Below are 15,964 nucleotides of genomic sequence, written 5' to 3' on the forward strand. Positions count from 1 at the left end.
ATGTTAGAGCAACTTTTGTAGATTTTTCCTCTGCATTTAATACATTGCAACCTAGGAAATTTTAATTAGGAAACTTAGTGATATGAACGTAAATCCTTATCTTATAACATGGATTAGTAGCTTTTTAAGTAATAGAGAAACAACGTATGTCAGTATCGGGGACTCTTTCGGATAAACAGATAATGTCGGATCCCCACAAGGTTATGTTCTCTCGCTGCTATTGTATGTTTTGTATACGAATGATTGTAAATTATTGTTGAAGTACGCCGACGATACCGTCTTATTAGATTTAATTGATAAGAATGACGAGACATTGTATAGAAACTCAGTGAATTCATTTATTACATGGTGTGTAGATAATCGTTTAGTTATTAACGAATGTAAAACTAAAGAAATGATTTTTGACTTCCGAAATAGTTCTAATCAACCGGATTATGCTCAGGTTAAAATCAATGAAGTTGATATTGATATTGTATCCAAATATAAATATCTTGGAATGGTAATTGACAACAAGCTTAATTGGGGTGAACATTGTAAAACGATCATGTCTAAGGGTAATTCTAGATTGTACTTTTTAAGAAAATTAAACTCGTTTAATGTTGACAACACAATTTTAGGTCTATTTTATAAGTCGGTCATGGAAAGTGTCTTAGTTTATGGTTGTCTGATATGGTTCAGTAGTTTTAGAAAATCAGACCTAAAGAATGTTCAATAGTAAATAAGGCGTGCAGAATAACTAAACAGTTTAGATTTGATGATGTTTGTAACGTCAAAATTTATGATAAGGTCATTGCCATAATGAAAGATGAGAGTCATCCGCTCTATAGTGATTTTCAATGGCTGAGATCTGGAAGGCGTTTGAGGGCTACACGTTGTAGAACAAAACGCTTCCTTAATTCTTTTGTTCCTTACTCAATTAGACATTTTAATAAACGTTGTTAAGTCGTTGAATTTTGTTGCTATGTAATTATATTGTATTAACCTTTTAACTTTGAGCAACTGTATGTCACATGAATTTCTGTATGGACAAATAAAATGAACTATGAACTTTGCTAAAGAACATAATATCGAAATCTCTGGGACAGACCCTGGAACATAAGATTGAGAAGTCTTAGTGAGGTTTTCATGAAATCTCAAGAACAGAGACCACCCTATAGAACACAATATTGAGAAGTTTTAGTGGGGTCTGTGTTTCGAGATGTTATGGTCTCTCTTTTTGAAATTTATTTTTTAAAACAGAGACCTTCCTATAGAACACAATATTGAAAAGTTTAGTGGCGATCTCTATTTTCGAGAAATATCGATAATCACAGAATCAGAAAAAAAAAGTTTTGAAACTATTGCAATTTGTTTTGGGTCAATCCACAGATTGCCTGGACTTTAAATTAGACCTAGAGCATATTCAGGTAGAGGATAATTATATCTTTCTTTACGTAATAAATATTTTAAATTGTTGAGCCAATGTCTACAAACCCTACGAAACAGTATCTTGAAGGAACAAAATATTTGAAGGGGACGTTACTATTCCGAGTGAACAACATGTTTTGACGAAAGACATCACATTTTGACTAATGATTTTAAAGGAACAGAACATATATACATTTTAACGTCTCATCTTTTGCTATCGTTTTCCCTGCAAAATAAGATTATAAGAATAGACTACATATGATACGAGTACAGACTTCATAATTTCGGGGTCAGAATTGTATTTATTGAGTTTATACAATTTATTATAAATGACTGATGTATTGTTCATTTAAACAGTGTTGTTGGCCAGTGTTTATTTTGTTTTGCGTAGATAGAGTACTCAGTCTGTAATTCAAGTTCACTGTATGTCAATAATTACTTACTTACAATATACCAATATCAATACTGTATTTGAAAATTAATCATGCCCAAAAAAAAAGTGCCTGATGCAAACAATGTGGATTAACTCTTTGTAATTTGTATGGTCACATAAACATTTTTCAATTAATGATTATAAAAAATGGTGTTATTAGAGCACAAACTGTCAAAATTTAGTGAAGGTCTATACATTAGATAACATAGAACCTTTGTATCAAAGTTAAAAGTGATATACACTGCCATTCCCTGAGCATCTGCTTCTGATGGACATGGGTACATAATAAGTTTAAATTATTATTCATACATATTAAACGCTTTGACTATTTATTACAGACATTTCAAGTATTTGAATACTGTCTTACGATTTCGACTTTTTGTTGTTATATAAATCTCTATTTTATATACACTTGCATATTATGTTAATGTGTACTGTAGGGTATATGAATGAATAAACTGTAGATTTGCCTTCCAAAATCCAGTAGCAAACTACACTATTAATCAAACTTTCTGTTGTGAAGACATAAGAACATGGCGTCCTCCATCAATGGCAATAGATTCTCCTGTGATGTATGAGGATTCATTCGATGCAAGGAATGTAACTAACTTGGCTACTTCATCCACTGTTCCTGGGCGTCCCATTGCATGAGTCTCTTTACAATGTTCAAGGAACTAAAAATAGAATTCACATCAAACTATTACTGTAGATGATGAAGAGCTTCCTCGAACATGGTTTTTATTGTTTGATTGGTGTCTGGTAATACTGCTATGTTGGGGGTTGGAACGTCATGCCGACTAGTTCATTCTCATGTTTTCTAGATTGGTGCTTTTAACTCCATAACTGACTAGTTCATTCTCATGTTTTCTAGATTGGGGGTTTCAACTCCATAACTGACTAGTTCATTCTCATGCTTTCTAGATTGGGGGTTTCAACTCCATAACTGACCGATACATTCTTGTGTTTTCTAGATTGGGGGTTTCAACCCCATAACTGACTGATACGTTCTCATGTTTTCTAGATTGGGGTTAACTCCATAACTGACTGATACATTCTCATGTGTTCTAGGTTGGAGGTTATCAGGGCTCATAGAATCTTAACATTTCTGAAGTTTTCTTCTGTTCACTCTCTTGAATTTCACAATTGAAAACCACGATCCCAGGAAACAACTTTACATTATTTTCACTCTTAGTCTAGTCGTACATGAGGTGTAATATCTTAAGGCCAATTTACACAGACGAGCGGTAACGGTAAGCAGTAAAGTTGAGCGGAAAACGCAAAAATAGAATCTATGTTATTTCTTATGACCATTTACACAGAACGCGGAGCGGACGAGCGGAAATCCACTCTGGATCGAAACAGATTCGATTTTGTGAAAATACCGCGCGGTAGTTATAGATTCTGGCCAACCAACGACATGATTGAAATGACGTCATCTATCAACAACTTTTTTTTGCGTCCGTCGAGTCAAAGACGACAATAAATACGAGTGCCGTAGTAGGCCTAGCCTAGTTTTGCAACTTCTTTTTATTCAGAAATACAAACACCTACGACGTGAATAATTGTTCGTATAAGGATAGTGAAAAGAAAATATACATTTTAGTACGTTATTAGGCAACAAATCCCTCTAAAACTTAGGTCTGTGTGTGCTAGGCCTACTGACAGTCATTCACATCCAGGCCAGCAGTGACTGTAACATGCATTAGCCTCGAGGCCTACACGCACCTACTTTCCACCACTCAGTTCGCGAACTCCGCTCGCTGTGTAAATGGGAAAAGCCACACGGTTTTTCGCTTACAATTACCGCTTACCGTTACCGCTCATCTGTGTAAATTGGCCTTTAGGCGTGAAGTACATTACACATTGAACAGTATTTAAATCTTGGAGGCCAAAATATTATGTCATTAATTAAAGCATGTGAATGTATTTACCTTAGCATACATCTCATCAGACATTCCACCTCTTTTGTGTACTTCTGTTATAATAACACCAGGGCTGAAAAAAGTTTCAAAGAAGGTAAAATGTTTGATGCTTGCTATCCAATCTATTGCTCCTGAGTTCACATTCACTTGCTATTTAGTGCAATTAGGTCTAATTACCTTACTAAGGCACAAACAAAAAATGTTTTGGGGACAAATTTTATGTAGGAAAATAATAAATTAGGTGGACGGATACACTCTCTGAGTGCCCTTTTAATTTGTAATATCTAATAATTGTAAATACTTACTTTACAGCATTTACTCGGACTCCTTTAATTGCAAGTTCTAAAAAAAAAGAAATAAATATTGATATGATATGTTGTTGAACTAGTTTAAGGGTATGTGACTAAAGATCTGTTTATGATCTATTAGTACATTTGGCCCACAAAATAAGTTTTCAAGCTCTGCTTGACTAATGAAAAAGGAAGTAACAATGACAACCTGAAAAAGAAGCCCACAGGCTTATTATTTTTTTAGCACTCTTAGGTGGGCTTCTTTTCAAGATGGGCTTTTTTTCTAGATTACTTTTGCAAACTAATAAAGGTGGCTTCTTTTCAAAATGATTGTTTAGACATTATCTGTACCTGCCAATTTTACATATTTGTTATCAAAAGACCATTATTATTATTTTATACTGTAAAATGAATGTACAGGTATGATATAAACTTAATTATATACATTATATCTGCATCCCAAATTATTTGCCATTAAATCACCTTGTTCCTTTGATATTCAAACAGTTTATTTTCAAAAAATGACAACTTGATTTCAAGATTAATTTTGCAGACAAAGGAGGTGGGGCTTCTTTTGTTAACTTGATCAGCAGTTGCCATCCAATAGTTACACTAATGTTGCAACTTACCTTGAGCAGCACATGCAGTCATGTGATCTATAGTACTCTTGGACATACAATAAGAAAGAAGACCAGGAAACTGAAATAGAAGATAAAAATACACATTTATCACCTCAACCTTTAGTAAAAATTAATGATGAAATGAATAATTAAAATTAGATAAAAAAAACATTAGATGTCCTGAATGTACTTACAGCCCTTTTACCAGTTACACTTGAAATATTTACAACACTTCCTAAATAAAGAAAAGATTACAATTACCTTTGAATTTAATATTGATACTAAGGCCGTGTTTCACCCGTCATAAAAAAATTATCAGTTAATTTTTTAACAAATCAAGTAATTAATTAAAAATAAAGTGCACAGTCAGTCATTACCTACCAAACAACCATGTGCGCAAATCAGAACACAACAATTTGTCCTTCAGCTCAAAGGTTAAACATTTTATTCGATAATAATATTGATTAATTTTTCTTGTGTAGAACCGGTTAAACCCTGTTTCCACAGGCAGTTTATGGGTTAATTATCGGTTAATTTTTATCGGTTTATTTTTTGGCTGCGGAAACATGGACTAAGTACATATTGTAAAGAACTATTGGTTGGAATAAGGGAAACATTTGTAGCTCCCTGATACAATAATACTTGTTGGTTCAGTATCTGCTGCTTACTTGGGCTCTAATCTAACTAACCCTACACATCAGCGCAAGCTCACTGGAATATTGAATTTGTTTAGTTAGTTGTAGCTGACCGATATTCTAATTATGTATAAGATATTGTTAGCCATACATATTGTCATTGTCCAACCTAAAAATCGCTTGCAATTTTGTTTAGCTTTAATGAGGTGCAGAACATTTATATACCTTTAGCTTTAATGAGATGTGGGCTTGCCAGTTGTAGTAGTTGAAAAGGTGCTCGTACATTAATACTAAATACAGCATCAAAATTTTGTAGTGTTATCGTCTCTATTGAATCAGGATTAACAATTCCAGCATTGTTTATCAAAACATCAAGGGAGTTAAAATGTTTGATAGTTTTTTCCAATACTGTTTTCATTTCAGCTTCAATTGTTAAATCTGCTGTTATACACAGAACCTGAAATAAAATTGTTTATTTTCTTATTGCATTTTATCAGCAACTGAATCAATACATGCTTCATCATAGAGTGTATGTTATCAAATGACACCAGTGAATGTGTTAAACATATTAACTGTTTAAGATTTTCTTTTTTTAAAACCATTGAGATAAAATTTGAGAGTCAACTCCAACACAAGCACTCCACCATGGAGAGGTACCATTGAATATGGATGCATCACATTGGCCCACTACTCTCAGTTATGCACCTCTATGTCATTATGAGAATATTCTTATATGATCTGATAAACATCGAATAAATATAAAAGTAATAATAATTTAATAATTACTAAAAACTGCATCAGAACAGTTTAATTAATGCAGTACAGTTTTTATAATAATTTTTAATGGTGATAGAATGAATTAATTTCTTGGTAAATTATTTATGTGAAAATGTTACGAAGAAATTAATTCAATTTATCGCCATTAACAATATTGTAAAATTATTAAATTATTATTATTACTATTTAATATTTATATGTTTTGAGGAGTTCCTCCCCTGTTCACATCACTTAGCTGTCAGCTCGTTGACTCTCTAGTATTTTATAACGGGTAGTATCTATGGTTAAAATTAACCTTGTCTTGAGGAAGTCCATTTGCCTGGCACACTTGAGCAGTCTTTTGTAATGCATTACTGTTTCTCCCTGTGATGGCTAGGTAACAACCATAAGATGCAAAATGCTTTGCAACTTCTGCTCCTATTCCAGAACTTGCCCCTGCAAAATAAAGTAGTAGTTTTATTCATTCATTCATCAGTGGAAAATTACTTCTATTTATTGTCATTTGCATATAAAATATAAATAGAAATTATGTTTTCTCTGAGATATACAAAAACAGAAATAAAAAACTATCAAAAACAATTACAAAGTGTCACATCACTCTCGTACGGTATACTGACTGGTGCCAGATGAAATCGGTTGCGCTTGAAATCGGTCGCGTTTGAAATCGGTCGTGATAAAATCAACATCCGGTATTCTGTATGGAGCGTCGCTAGATACGCTTTTTATCATATTAGTTACGTTTGATATTGGTTGCGTTTTATTTTGGTCGCGCTAATTTATATATGGTGGCGCATTAGATACATTTTTAATGAAAACGCTCATGTTTTTTTAGTTAATTTTGAATATTGGAATTTCTAATAATACTATTTGACATTTTGTTAAACCTCATCATTAATAATTTTTTGTAAGTACAGTAAATATAAATATTTATCTCATTACTGTATTTATAAATAATTTTCATTTTATCTTACAGGTTTTAATGAATTGTAATGTGTTCTTTTAGAAAATCGTTTTAAAAATGTTTTTTTTGTTTTATTGAATATTGTGCAAGTTTTTGAAAAGATTGGCATGTCACTGGTTAAAGTTTTGAAAATAATAAATAATAATTTAGGCCTAATAGTTAAACAAGTAGACGTGCCTATTGCATATTTTTTAATCACAGTTAATTACGAAACTCGTTCTATACCTGCAAGTGGATACAGCTCAATGAGGTTTATGCAATAAAGGAAGATGCATGATGATGATTTTTGCATTCGATATCCGCCACTCTGACGTGAGCATGGTTTTAGGATAATAATAAAATATATAGATATAGATATAGATATAGAATCAATCTACCGGCCCTACAGTAGGACTATGATGTACAATGATAGATGTGAGAATAATAATGTAGGCCTATGGATAATGAAGGTCGACACAATGCTCAAAGAGGTAATCTGCACTGATATTTAAACATTAACATTTAGATTTACGAAAGGCGTATGGATGTGAGACACTGAGTTGTACTTGTTTGTTTCTTTGTTTTATTGGTTTTCCACACAGAAATAAATACAATCACATGATAAATAATATAGTATTTGATAACTGAAATAACAAAATTAGGATAAGATGGTGTGTGGATGGAGGCCAAAATAAGACAAACTTTAAGTCATGGCCACCGGTTAAAATTAAAATAAGGTTAAGTGGTGGTGGTTGAAAAATATAGCAGATTACATACGTCACAGGCAGTCTGATTTAACAAAGAGTTTAAAGAATTAAAGACACACTGCATCATAGAAACAAAAAACAATTTTTATGCTTAGTTCTGTTTCTTTGTTGTATGATGGCAGTGTGTCTTACTTACATAATTATTTACATTAAATGATTATTATAAATGAAGAAATAAAAGATATTAAAATTAAAATCTATAGTAATAAGTATCGCCGACGTATACATGAAAAAAATGGATACGCTGGCTTTACGGGCTATACATTGTAAACATTATTGTTTTAAAATAAATTGTTCCCTTTTACGTAATTGTTTGCATAATAAAAGACACAGACTTATTTCTCTATATAATATATTAATTACAGTACATATAAATAGAGGTAAATTATTATATGCCTAATACAGTGTTCTCCCCAGGATTCACATCAAGCGTCACGCTTTTCCCAATGTATTGAATTGCGTGTGTTCGATCGGATCGGCGGTGGTTGGGAGAGGATAAGCTAGGAGTGCGTGTAATTTTTTTTCAACGAAGGCGGCTAGCTCGATTATTGAGGCGGGGGTGGTGCGACTTTAATACTTTCAGTGACCTTCGATCGAGGAACGGTTTTAGCTTAATTATTAAAAGTGTACACCCCTGTATTTTAATGTACGTAACTATCTATACCACGATTTACCACGCACACGGCGGCCGGGACGATATTGTTTTGGTTTACAAAATGATGTTTCGTCTACTGTGTATTATCATGGTATTATGCGTTTAGGGAAATCCCTTGCAACGAAGACAGGCGATAGTTTTGCGTCTCGTCTGAGTCGTGTAAACAAATCTTCTTGACATTATTTTCTATCTACTTCAGTGGTTTTTTATTGTGGTAAAACTCGAGAAGGGCACTCACGGCCAACGCAAAAAAGGGCAGGCCAGTAGTGGCCGTGGGTGCTGTTCATTTTCGAGGGCATTGAGGCCAACTGTGAGGGCACCGACGGCACTGGCCGCGGTAAAATTCGAGGCCTGTACGTTACCGACGAAAGAGTAAATCCCTCCGATCCATAGAGAGTCGATTCAGTGTGATATTGAAAATAGCATTGATATTTATTTTTTAATACACATAACATTTTTACAAGAAAAACAATACAATCAATCACTGTTTTATTTACAATATACAAGTTACCGCATTTTAGACGATTCAGACAACAGCCAATACTAGAGATCGAAAGAGAGACATGTCAGTAACAAAACACGTGTTTACATCTCTCGACGTCGGCCGGTGAAAGCGCGTCTCAGTTGTTATAACACGCAGTCTTTTGTTTCTTGGCTTGTGGTCATGTCACGTGTCTTGTACAGGTATGCATTAAGCTCTTTATGCATGCCGCGCCTCAGCTCTAGAAAGTACCTGCCTGTTATTAATCTATTTTTAGATTGGTTGTGGTTGATATTTTTAAGCGTCACGGATAAGGTTTTAAGCGTCACGGCCGACCGTAAAGCGTCACGGTAGAGAACCAGACCCACGCTTCAAAGGCCTGGGGAGAACACTGCCTAATATAATATTATGCCTAATATAATATTTAAACGTGTTTAGAAATGGCCATTTTGAAAACTGATATCATCAAAAGTATAGCTCTAGCGGCGCGCCACACAAAATACCGGAAGTTCATTTTAACGCAACCAATTTCAGACGCGACCGATTTCATCGTAAACCGACAAGCATTCAGTGCCGAAACCTGTACAAGAGATGATGGACGGGTAACGTCTACAGCTACGTAAAACCTGGTACATAAAAAGTTGTTTTTTTTCATAATTTATTTAATCATAGTACTATATGTTTTTAAAATATTATTTAAGCTTTATTATAAATATTTCCCACTAAAATTGCTCGGACTGTACTCCTCCTAAGTTAATTATGACCATGTTGGCCCTACACTAATGCAATTTGTTTGTTTGTTGGATACTGAATTTGTTCACACATATATTACTTATATATATTTATATTAAGGCTGTGATAACCTTTGTTTTTGGTCAACAATTTTTTGTTAAAAATATTATAAGTAAGAAAACTACAAATGATAATCTAAACGATCTGCTGTTGTTCAATGTGTTACAGTACGTGATGCTACGCCTGAGGGCGCACTACCATATTTAATGTACACATGGCTCGCTCTCTCTCCATCATCGTAGATGCTAGCGAAAGTATTATTAAATGTGCTTTAATAACACTTGAATAATCACACGTACAAGAGTCTATTCTCGTTTCTTTTATATGGGTATGACACACAAAACATGGTGGCAGCGGCGTGAAACAAAATTAGACAACTAAAGAAAAAGAAAATATTGTGTAAGTACTTACTGTACGTCAGCATACGTTAGATAGAATAGACAATGGAAGGAAAAGAGCATCAGCGCCGCCAGGCAAAACTGCTAACAAACATCCATCCTCCAGCCCAACTTAAACTAAAAGAGGACAGTGTAGAGGAATGGAAAATGTTTAAGCAGATAAAAACTATGCAGTGATAACAGAACTGTCAAAACATAATAAAAATATCGTAAAGCAGTCTTTTTAAATGCTATTGGCACAATGGTGTAAAGATCTATAACAGTCTCACATTTAAAGCGGCTGAAGACGAAAATGACGTAGAAGTCATTACAAAGAAACTAAATGAATAGATAATAGGCGAAAAAAATGAAACCTATGAAAGGTACATTTTCAATAAAAGAGACCAAAAGACAGGAGAGTCTATGGAAGCATATGATGCAGCACTACGTTCCTTAGCCAAAACATGCAATTTTGTAACAATCAAAGAATCTCTCCTTAGAGATAGAATTGTTATAGGTTACAAGATAGTGAAACAAGAAAAACTTTACTAAAAAAGAAATTGCAAGATGCAATAATAATCTGTAAAACTGCAGAAGCAACATCAAGTCAATTAAAAGAAAGCCAGAAACAAGAAAATAAGTAAAGAGAAGAAAAAGAAACATACCAAAAAACCAACAGCCAAACATGAGGATGAGAAGACAATTGATTGGAAATACTGTGGATACAATCACACCCGAAAGAAGGAAAAGTGTCCAGCATGGGGGAAAACATGCAGTAAATGCCAGAAAAGTAATCATTTTGCTAAGAAATGCAAAGCCAAAACAAAGAAGTATGCACCCAAAAGAGTACATGGCATAGAAAATGATACTGATACGGACACCGATACCGACAATGAATATACAACAGATGAAGAAGAATGGATAAAAAGCATAAAAACCAACAAAGATTTGAAATGCAAAAAGAAGATAATATGGAGAAAATATCATTTTCCAAGTTGACACCGGAGCATCAGTAAACACATTACCAGAAAAAATTTGCTACGAACATCACAAGAAAAACAAAGATGTTGACAATGTGGAACGACACAAAAGTAGAATCGATTGGGATGTGCAGATGCACGATATGCAACCTTGCCAATAGGAAGAAGTACTCAGTCGAATTTGTAGTCACAGACAATAACTTCACCCCACTATTAGGATACAGAGCAGCGCATCAAATGAAACTAAAAGGTCAACACCGATATGATGGATAGAATAGCAGTAGCAAGACAATACTCAAGACCACAAAGTGTTCAATGGTGGACTAGGAAAGTTACCAGGACTTGTTACCTTGCACACAAACAAACCATACAACCCACTATAATGGCAACACGCAGAATACCAATTGCAGTTAGGCCAAAACTCGAAGCAGAACTGGAGAAGCTAGTTAAAATGGATGTCATTACGCCAGTAAAGGAACCGACACCGTGGGTGAGTGCTTTAGTGGTAACACTAAAAAAGAACTCTGATGACCTAAGGGTATGTATTGACCCTAAGGAGTTGAATAAAGCCTTGATCAGAGAACGATATACGTTACCAATACACATTGGGACAATCAAGAGTGTTTACCAAGGCAGACTTGTTGTCAGGATACTGGTATGTGCACCTAGATACAAATCAAGTCTATTGACAACATTCCAAACCACATATGGAAGATACAGATGGAAGCATCTACCATTTGGATTAAATGTATCATCAGAAATCTTCCAACGGAAACTACTTGAAGCACTGGATGGTCTAGAAGGTGTTGTGTGCATAGCAGATGATGCTATCATACATGGAAAAACTACATTGGAACATGATGAAAATCTGAACAAATTCCTAGAAAGATGCGAACAAAAGGGAATAAAACTCAATAGATTAGAAAGAAACTGGAAACACGGCTAGAAGAGGTCACATTCATGGGCCACAGAATAACGAAACACGGTCTTCAAGCAGACCCTGAGAAAATCAAAGCCATAACAGACATGCAGGAACCAAAAGCTGTAAGTGAATTACGCCGATACATGGGCATGGTAAACTATCTATCAAAATTCTTGCCCAAACTACATGACGTAATGAAGCCCCTACAGGACTTAACGAAAAAGAATGTAATGTGGCTATGGACAGAATGCCAGCAACAAGCATTCTGCAAAATAAGAAACATGATACAAGAATCAAATCTACTGGCATTCTATGATCCTACAAAAGACTTAAAATTGGAAAACGACGCAAGTGAATATGGCATAGGATCAGCATTGCTACAAGAAGGGAGACCTGTGGCTTTTGCAAGCAGAACTCTCACTAAAACTGAACGCCGGTATGCCCAAATTGAAAAGGAAATGCTGGCAGTGTGCTACGGTCTCACCAAATTTCATCACTACACATACGGCCGACACACACATGTAATCACGGACCACAAACCACTAGTGTCAATTGTCTTAAAACCCTTGTCCAAGGCACCAAAAAGACTACAGTCACTTTTGCTCCGCACACAAGATTACAACTTTAACCTTACATACCGACCTGGAACACAAATGACATTGTCAGATAAACTTTCCAGGGCCCCAAGGCAAGTCCACCAACACTCAGATATTGACACTATCAGCAATGTAACACTCATCTCAATAAATAAAGACTTTACGAAATCAAAGAAATAACACAAAAAATGACAAACAAACACTTAACAATACATTGCACTGACACCATACTTCAGCTACCTAGATGAACTAACAGTGCAAGATGGTGTAATCCTACGTGGAGATCGAATTGTAATACCAGCAAAAATGAGACCTGAAATCAAAAAAAAGATCCATGCAGGTCACATGGGAATTAACTCATGTCTCCGTAGAGCAAGGCAACTGGTCTTCTGGCCGAAAATGTCAGCAGAAATTAGACAGTATGTAGAAAGCTGCGACACATGTGCAACATTCAGCGACAAACAATCACACGAACCATTATGCCAACACCCAGTACCAGATAGACCATGGGAGAAAGTTGGAACAGACCTGATAAGAACTACCTTATAACAGTAGACTATTTCAGTAACTTCTTTGAGATAGATTACTTACACTTACAGGAAACAACATCTGAAACGGTCATAACAAAGATGAAACATCACTTCGCAAGACACGGAATACCAGACACCGTAATCAGTGATGGAGGCCCACAATACACGGAAAAATTCAAACGCTTTAGTGACAAATGGGGATTTCAACACACAAGATCCAGCCCAGGAAATAGCAGATCTAATGGAGCTGCTGAAGCAGCAGTAAAAACAGCAAAGCGACTACTACGGAAGTCAATAGCAGCAGGAGAAGATCCCTATCTAGGTCTTCTTAACATTAGAAACACCCCAACAGAAGGAATAGGTGCTAGTCAAGCACAGCGACTAATGGGACGACAAACGAGAACATCAATACCAACAACGCAGAATGTACTCAAACCAGGCATAAGCAACAACACCATCATAAAAAGGAAACTGGAAGATAAACAACTAAAGATTGCAATTAAACACACCAACAAACTAAACTTGAAACCTCTAGAACCAGGTGACACTGTAAGAATGCAACCTATCAACTCTGGAAAAAAAAGAATGGAAACAAGCGACAGTAGCTAAACGAATGAGCTCACGCTCATATGAAGTTGTTGCTGAAAATGGAAAAAGCTACCAGAGAGGACGGAGATTCCTAAGAAAATCGTGAAATGAAAGCGCATCACAAGAAAATACACAAACAACAAATGAAACAAGGGAAAATCACAAAAAAAACAATGACACCAACTCCAACAATAACCAAAACAGCAAAAGATCCAGAACCTCAACAACTACCTAACCAACAACCAATCACGCAACCAACAATAAAAGGCGAACATTATGGGCAGAATCAGCAAGAAAGCAATAAAACTGGACCTATAATTCTCTCGAATTTCCGAAAAGAACTATAATACTTGAACACTTACAGAACTTTACAGTAAATAATCACAGACAGAAAATCAGACAAAGTTTGTACATACTGTATTGGATATAGATACAACTGTAAATAATAACTAAACCACTTCATAAGTTAAGGCAACTCACCAAACTATATGCTATCTAAGCGAAACAACTCACATAAATCAAAGTGTTGTGTTTGACATTAGTTTTTTTTTCTTACGTTACCTAAATTTAAAAAGCTTAAAAAAAAAAAAAGAAAAAAGAAAAAAAAAAGAAAATGAAATAAACATTAACTTTATTAAAGAAAGATATTACGTGATGCTACGCCTGAGGGCACACTACCATGTTTAATGTACACATGGCTCGCTCTCTCTCCATCATCTATTCTATTCTCATTTCATTTATATGGGTATGACACACGAAACACAATACTCATTGTTCTTCTAATTAAAGGCACTATGGGCGTGTCATAGATACTCTGTTTGTGTTGCTAATTCATCGTTTTCAACATAAATTCGGACGAATTTGGCTTTAAAAGTTGGGTTTTCAAAATTAATGAACAATTATCTACTCTCGTTTTGTAGGTATTTGCAACATTCCGAGTCTCGTTTGTTTCCGTTTGGTGTTTAGGCTAGTAGGACCGGGCCCTAGGCCTAGTCTACACACGACTCGGACAAGCGAATCCGGGACGATTCGGCCCACTCTTGGGCCGAAACGTCCCACTTCGACTTTCTGGGCCGAAACGTCTCACTTTTGACCAAATTTATATCAATTTTTTGTGGTATTTACTAAGTTTTTAACTATCTATCCGTATTTTATTGACAATGTTGATATATATAAATAAATTTTATATTCAATTTATTACTTAGTCCCGGGGCGAATCGTCTCAGGGCCGAATCGTCCCGCTACTACCCGACAAGCTTACTAGCCTACTAGTACTACTGTACTAGGCCTAGGCCTAGCCTAGTGTACTTGCACCACCACCAGTCTAGCGTTAGCAATAGCCATGGTTACTCCATGGCAATATCATAGCTAGACTTAGTAGTATGCCAAGGCCTCGAATAAGCAACTGTAGCTACTCAACTTAAATTAAAATATTACCAGTAACTAACGCAACTTTTCCATGTAACGAAGTCATCCTTCCAAAAACTGGGTGCGTCGTTTGTGTTACGTTACTCAGGAGGTATAATATTCAGAGCGTCATTCTGACGACTGGAGCATTCTCTACTTCTCTACGGAGCGCCATTTATGCCTTTATTAACGTCAATAATAGAAATAGTACTACGGTAACTGCTCAAGTGGACCCAATTTAGCACCAGGGTAGCACAGTGATATAAAATAGAAATAAAAGTCACTACTTTTAATATCGTTTCGTATATACCCATATCACAAACTGACAAACAGAAACATCTTGGCATTCACATTGATTCAAATTTATCTTTTTCTTTTCATGTAAATAAACTCCGTTCCAAACTGGGCTTTTCCATCTCCATCTTATCGCGTGCTCGGTCATTTAATTAATAAACTCACATCCATACTCCTCTATAACACTATAATCCTCCCACACATTGACTATTGATGTAGTGTTTGAGGAATCAGATCGAATATTGACCGAATACAGACCATTCAAAATAGAGCACTTCGCATTATCCTTAAACCTCATCCTCTCACACCACGAACTAACGTAACATTTACAACACCTTATCTTCATACAGTCCAAGATCGCATGCATTTACAACCGGGCTGCCTTGCCTACAGGTCTGTAAATGGTCTTGCTCCGGAATACCTTGCCCTGCGTCTTGCCAGAATTCCAAATCATCGATGTACCCGAAGTGTAAGTGAGTGGAAATTTGTCGTCCCTTTCCCTAAAACTGAAACTTTTAAGAACAGCTTCATCATCTATAGAGCACAACATA

At 35.4% G+C, this 15,964-nt stretch overlaps 1 protein-coding gene across 2 annotated transcripts; it reads right to left on the reverse strand.

The window, feature by feature from the left end:
• Positions 1–1,578: 1,578 nt before the first annotated feature.
• Positions 1,579–15,254, reverse strand: LOC144858002 (3-oxoacyl-[acyl-carrier-protein] reductase FabG-like). Of its 2 annotated transcripts, none has more exons than XM_078714636.1 (8): positions 10,131–10,158; positions 6,380–6,519; positions 5,533–5,764; positions 4,867–4,907; positions 4,682–4,751; positions 4,068–4,104; positions 3,772–3,835; positions 1,579–2,514 (listed from the first exon to the last, which is right to left on the reverse strand). In XM_078714636.1, the coding sequence occupies exons 1-8, from the start codon at positions 10,141–10,143 to the stop codon at positions 2,344–2,346; spliced, it is 768 nt and encodes a 255-aa protein (XP_078570762.1). In that variant the 5' UTR covers positions 10,144–10,158; the 3' UTR covers positions 1,579–2,343. The 2 variants fall into 2 exon arrangements, with proteins under 2 accessions (XP_078570762.1, XP_078570760.1); XM_078714634.1 differs by lacking the exon at positions 10,131–10,158 and adding an exon at positions 15,150–15,254 and having other exon boundaries at positions 1,582–2,514.
• Positions 15,255–15,964: the final 710 nt, after the last annotated feature.

The sequence above is a fragment of the Antedon bifida genome, chromosome 2 (genome assembly GCF_963402885.1).
Source record: "Antedon bifida chromosome 2, ecAntBifi1.1, whole genome shotgun sequence".
Lineage (NCBI taxonomy): Eukaryota > Metazoa > Echinodermata > Crinoidea > Comatulida > Antedonidae > Antedon > Antedon bifida.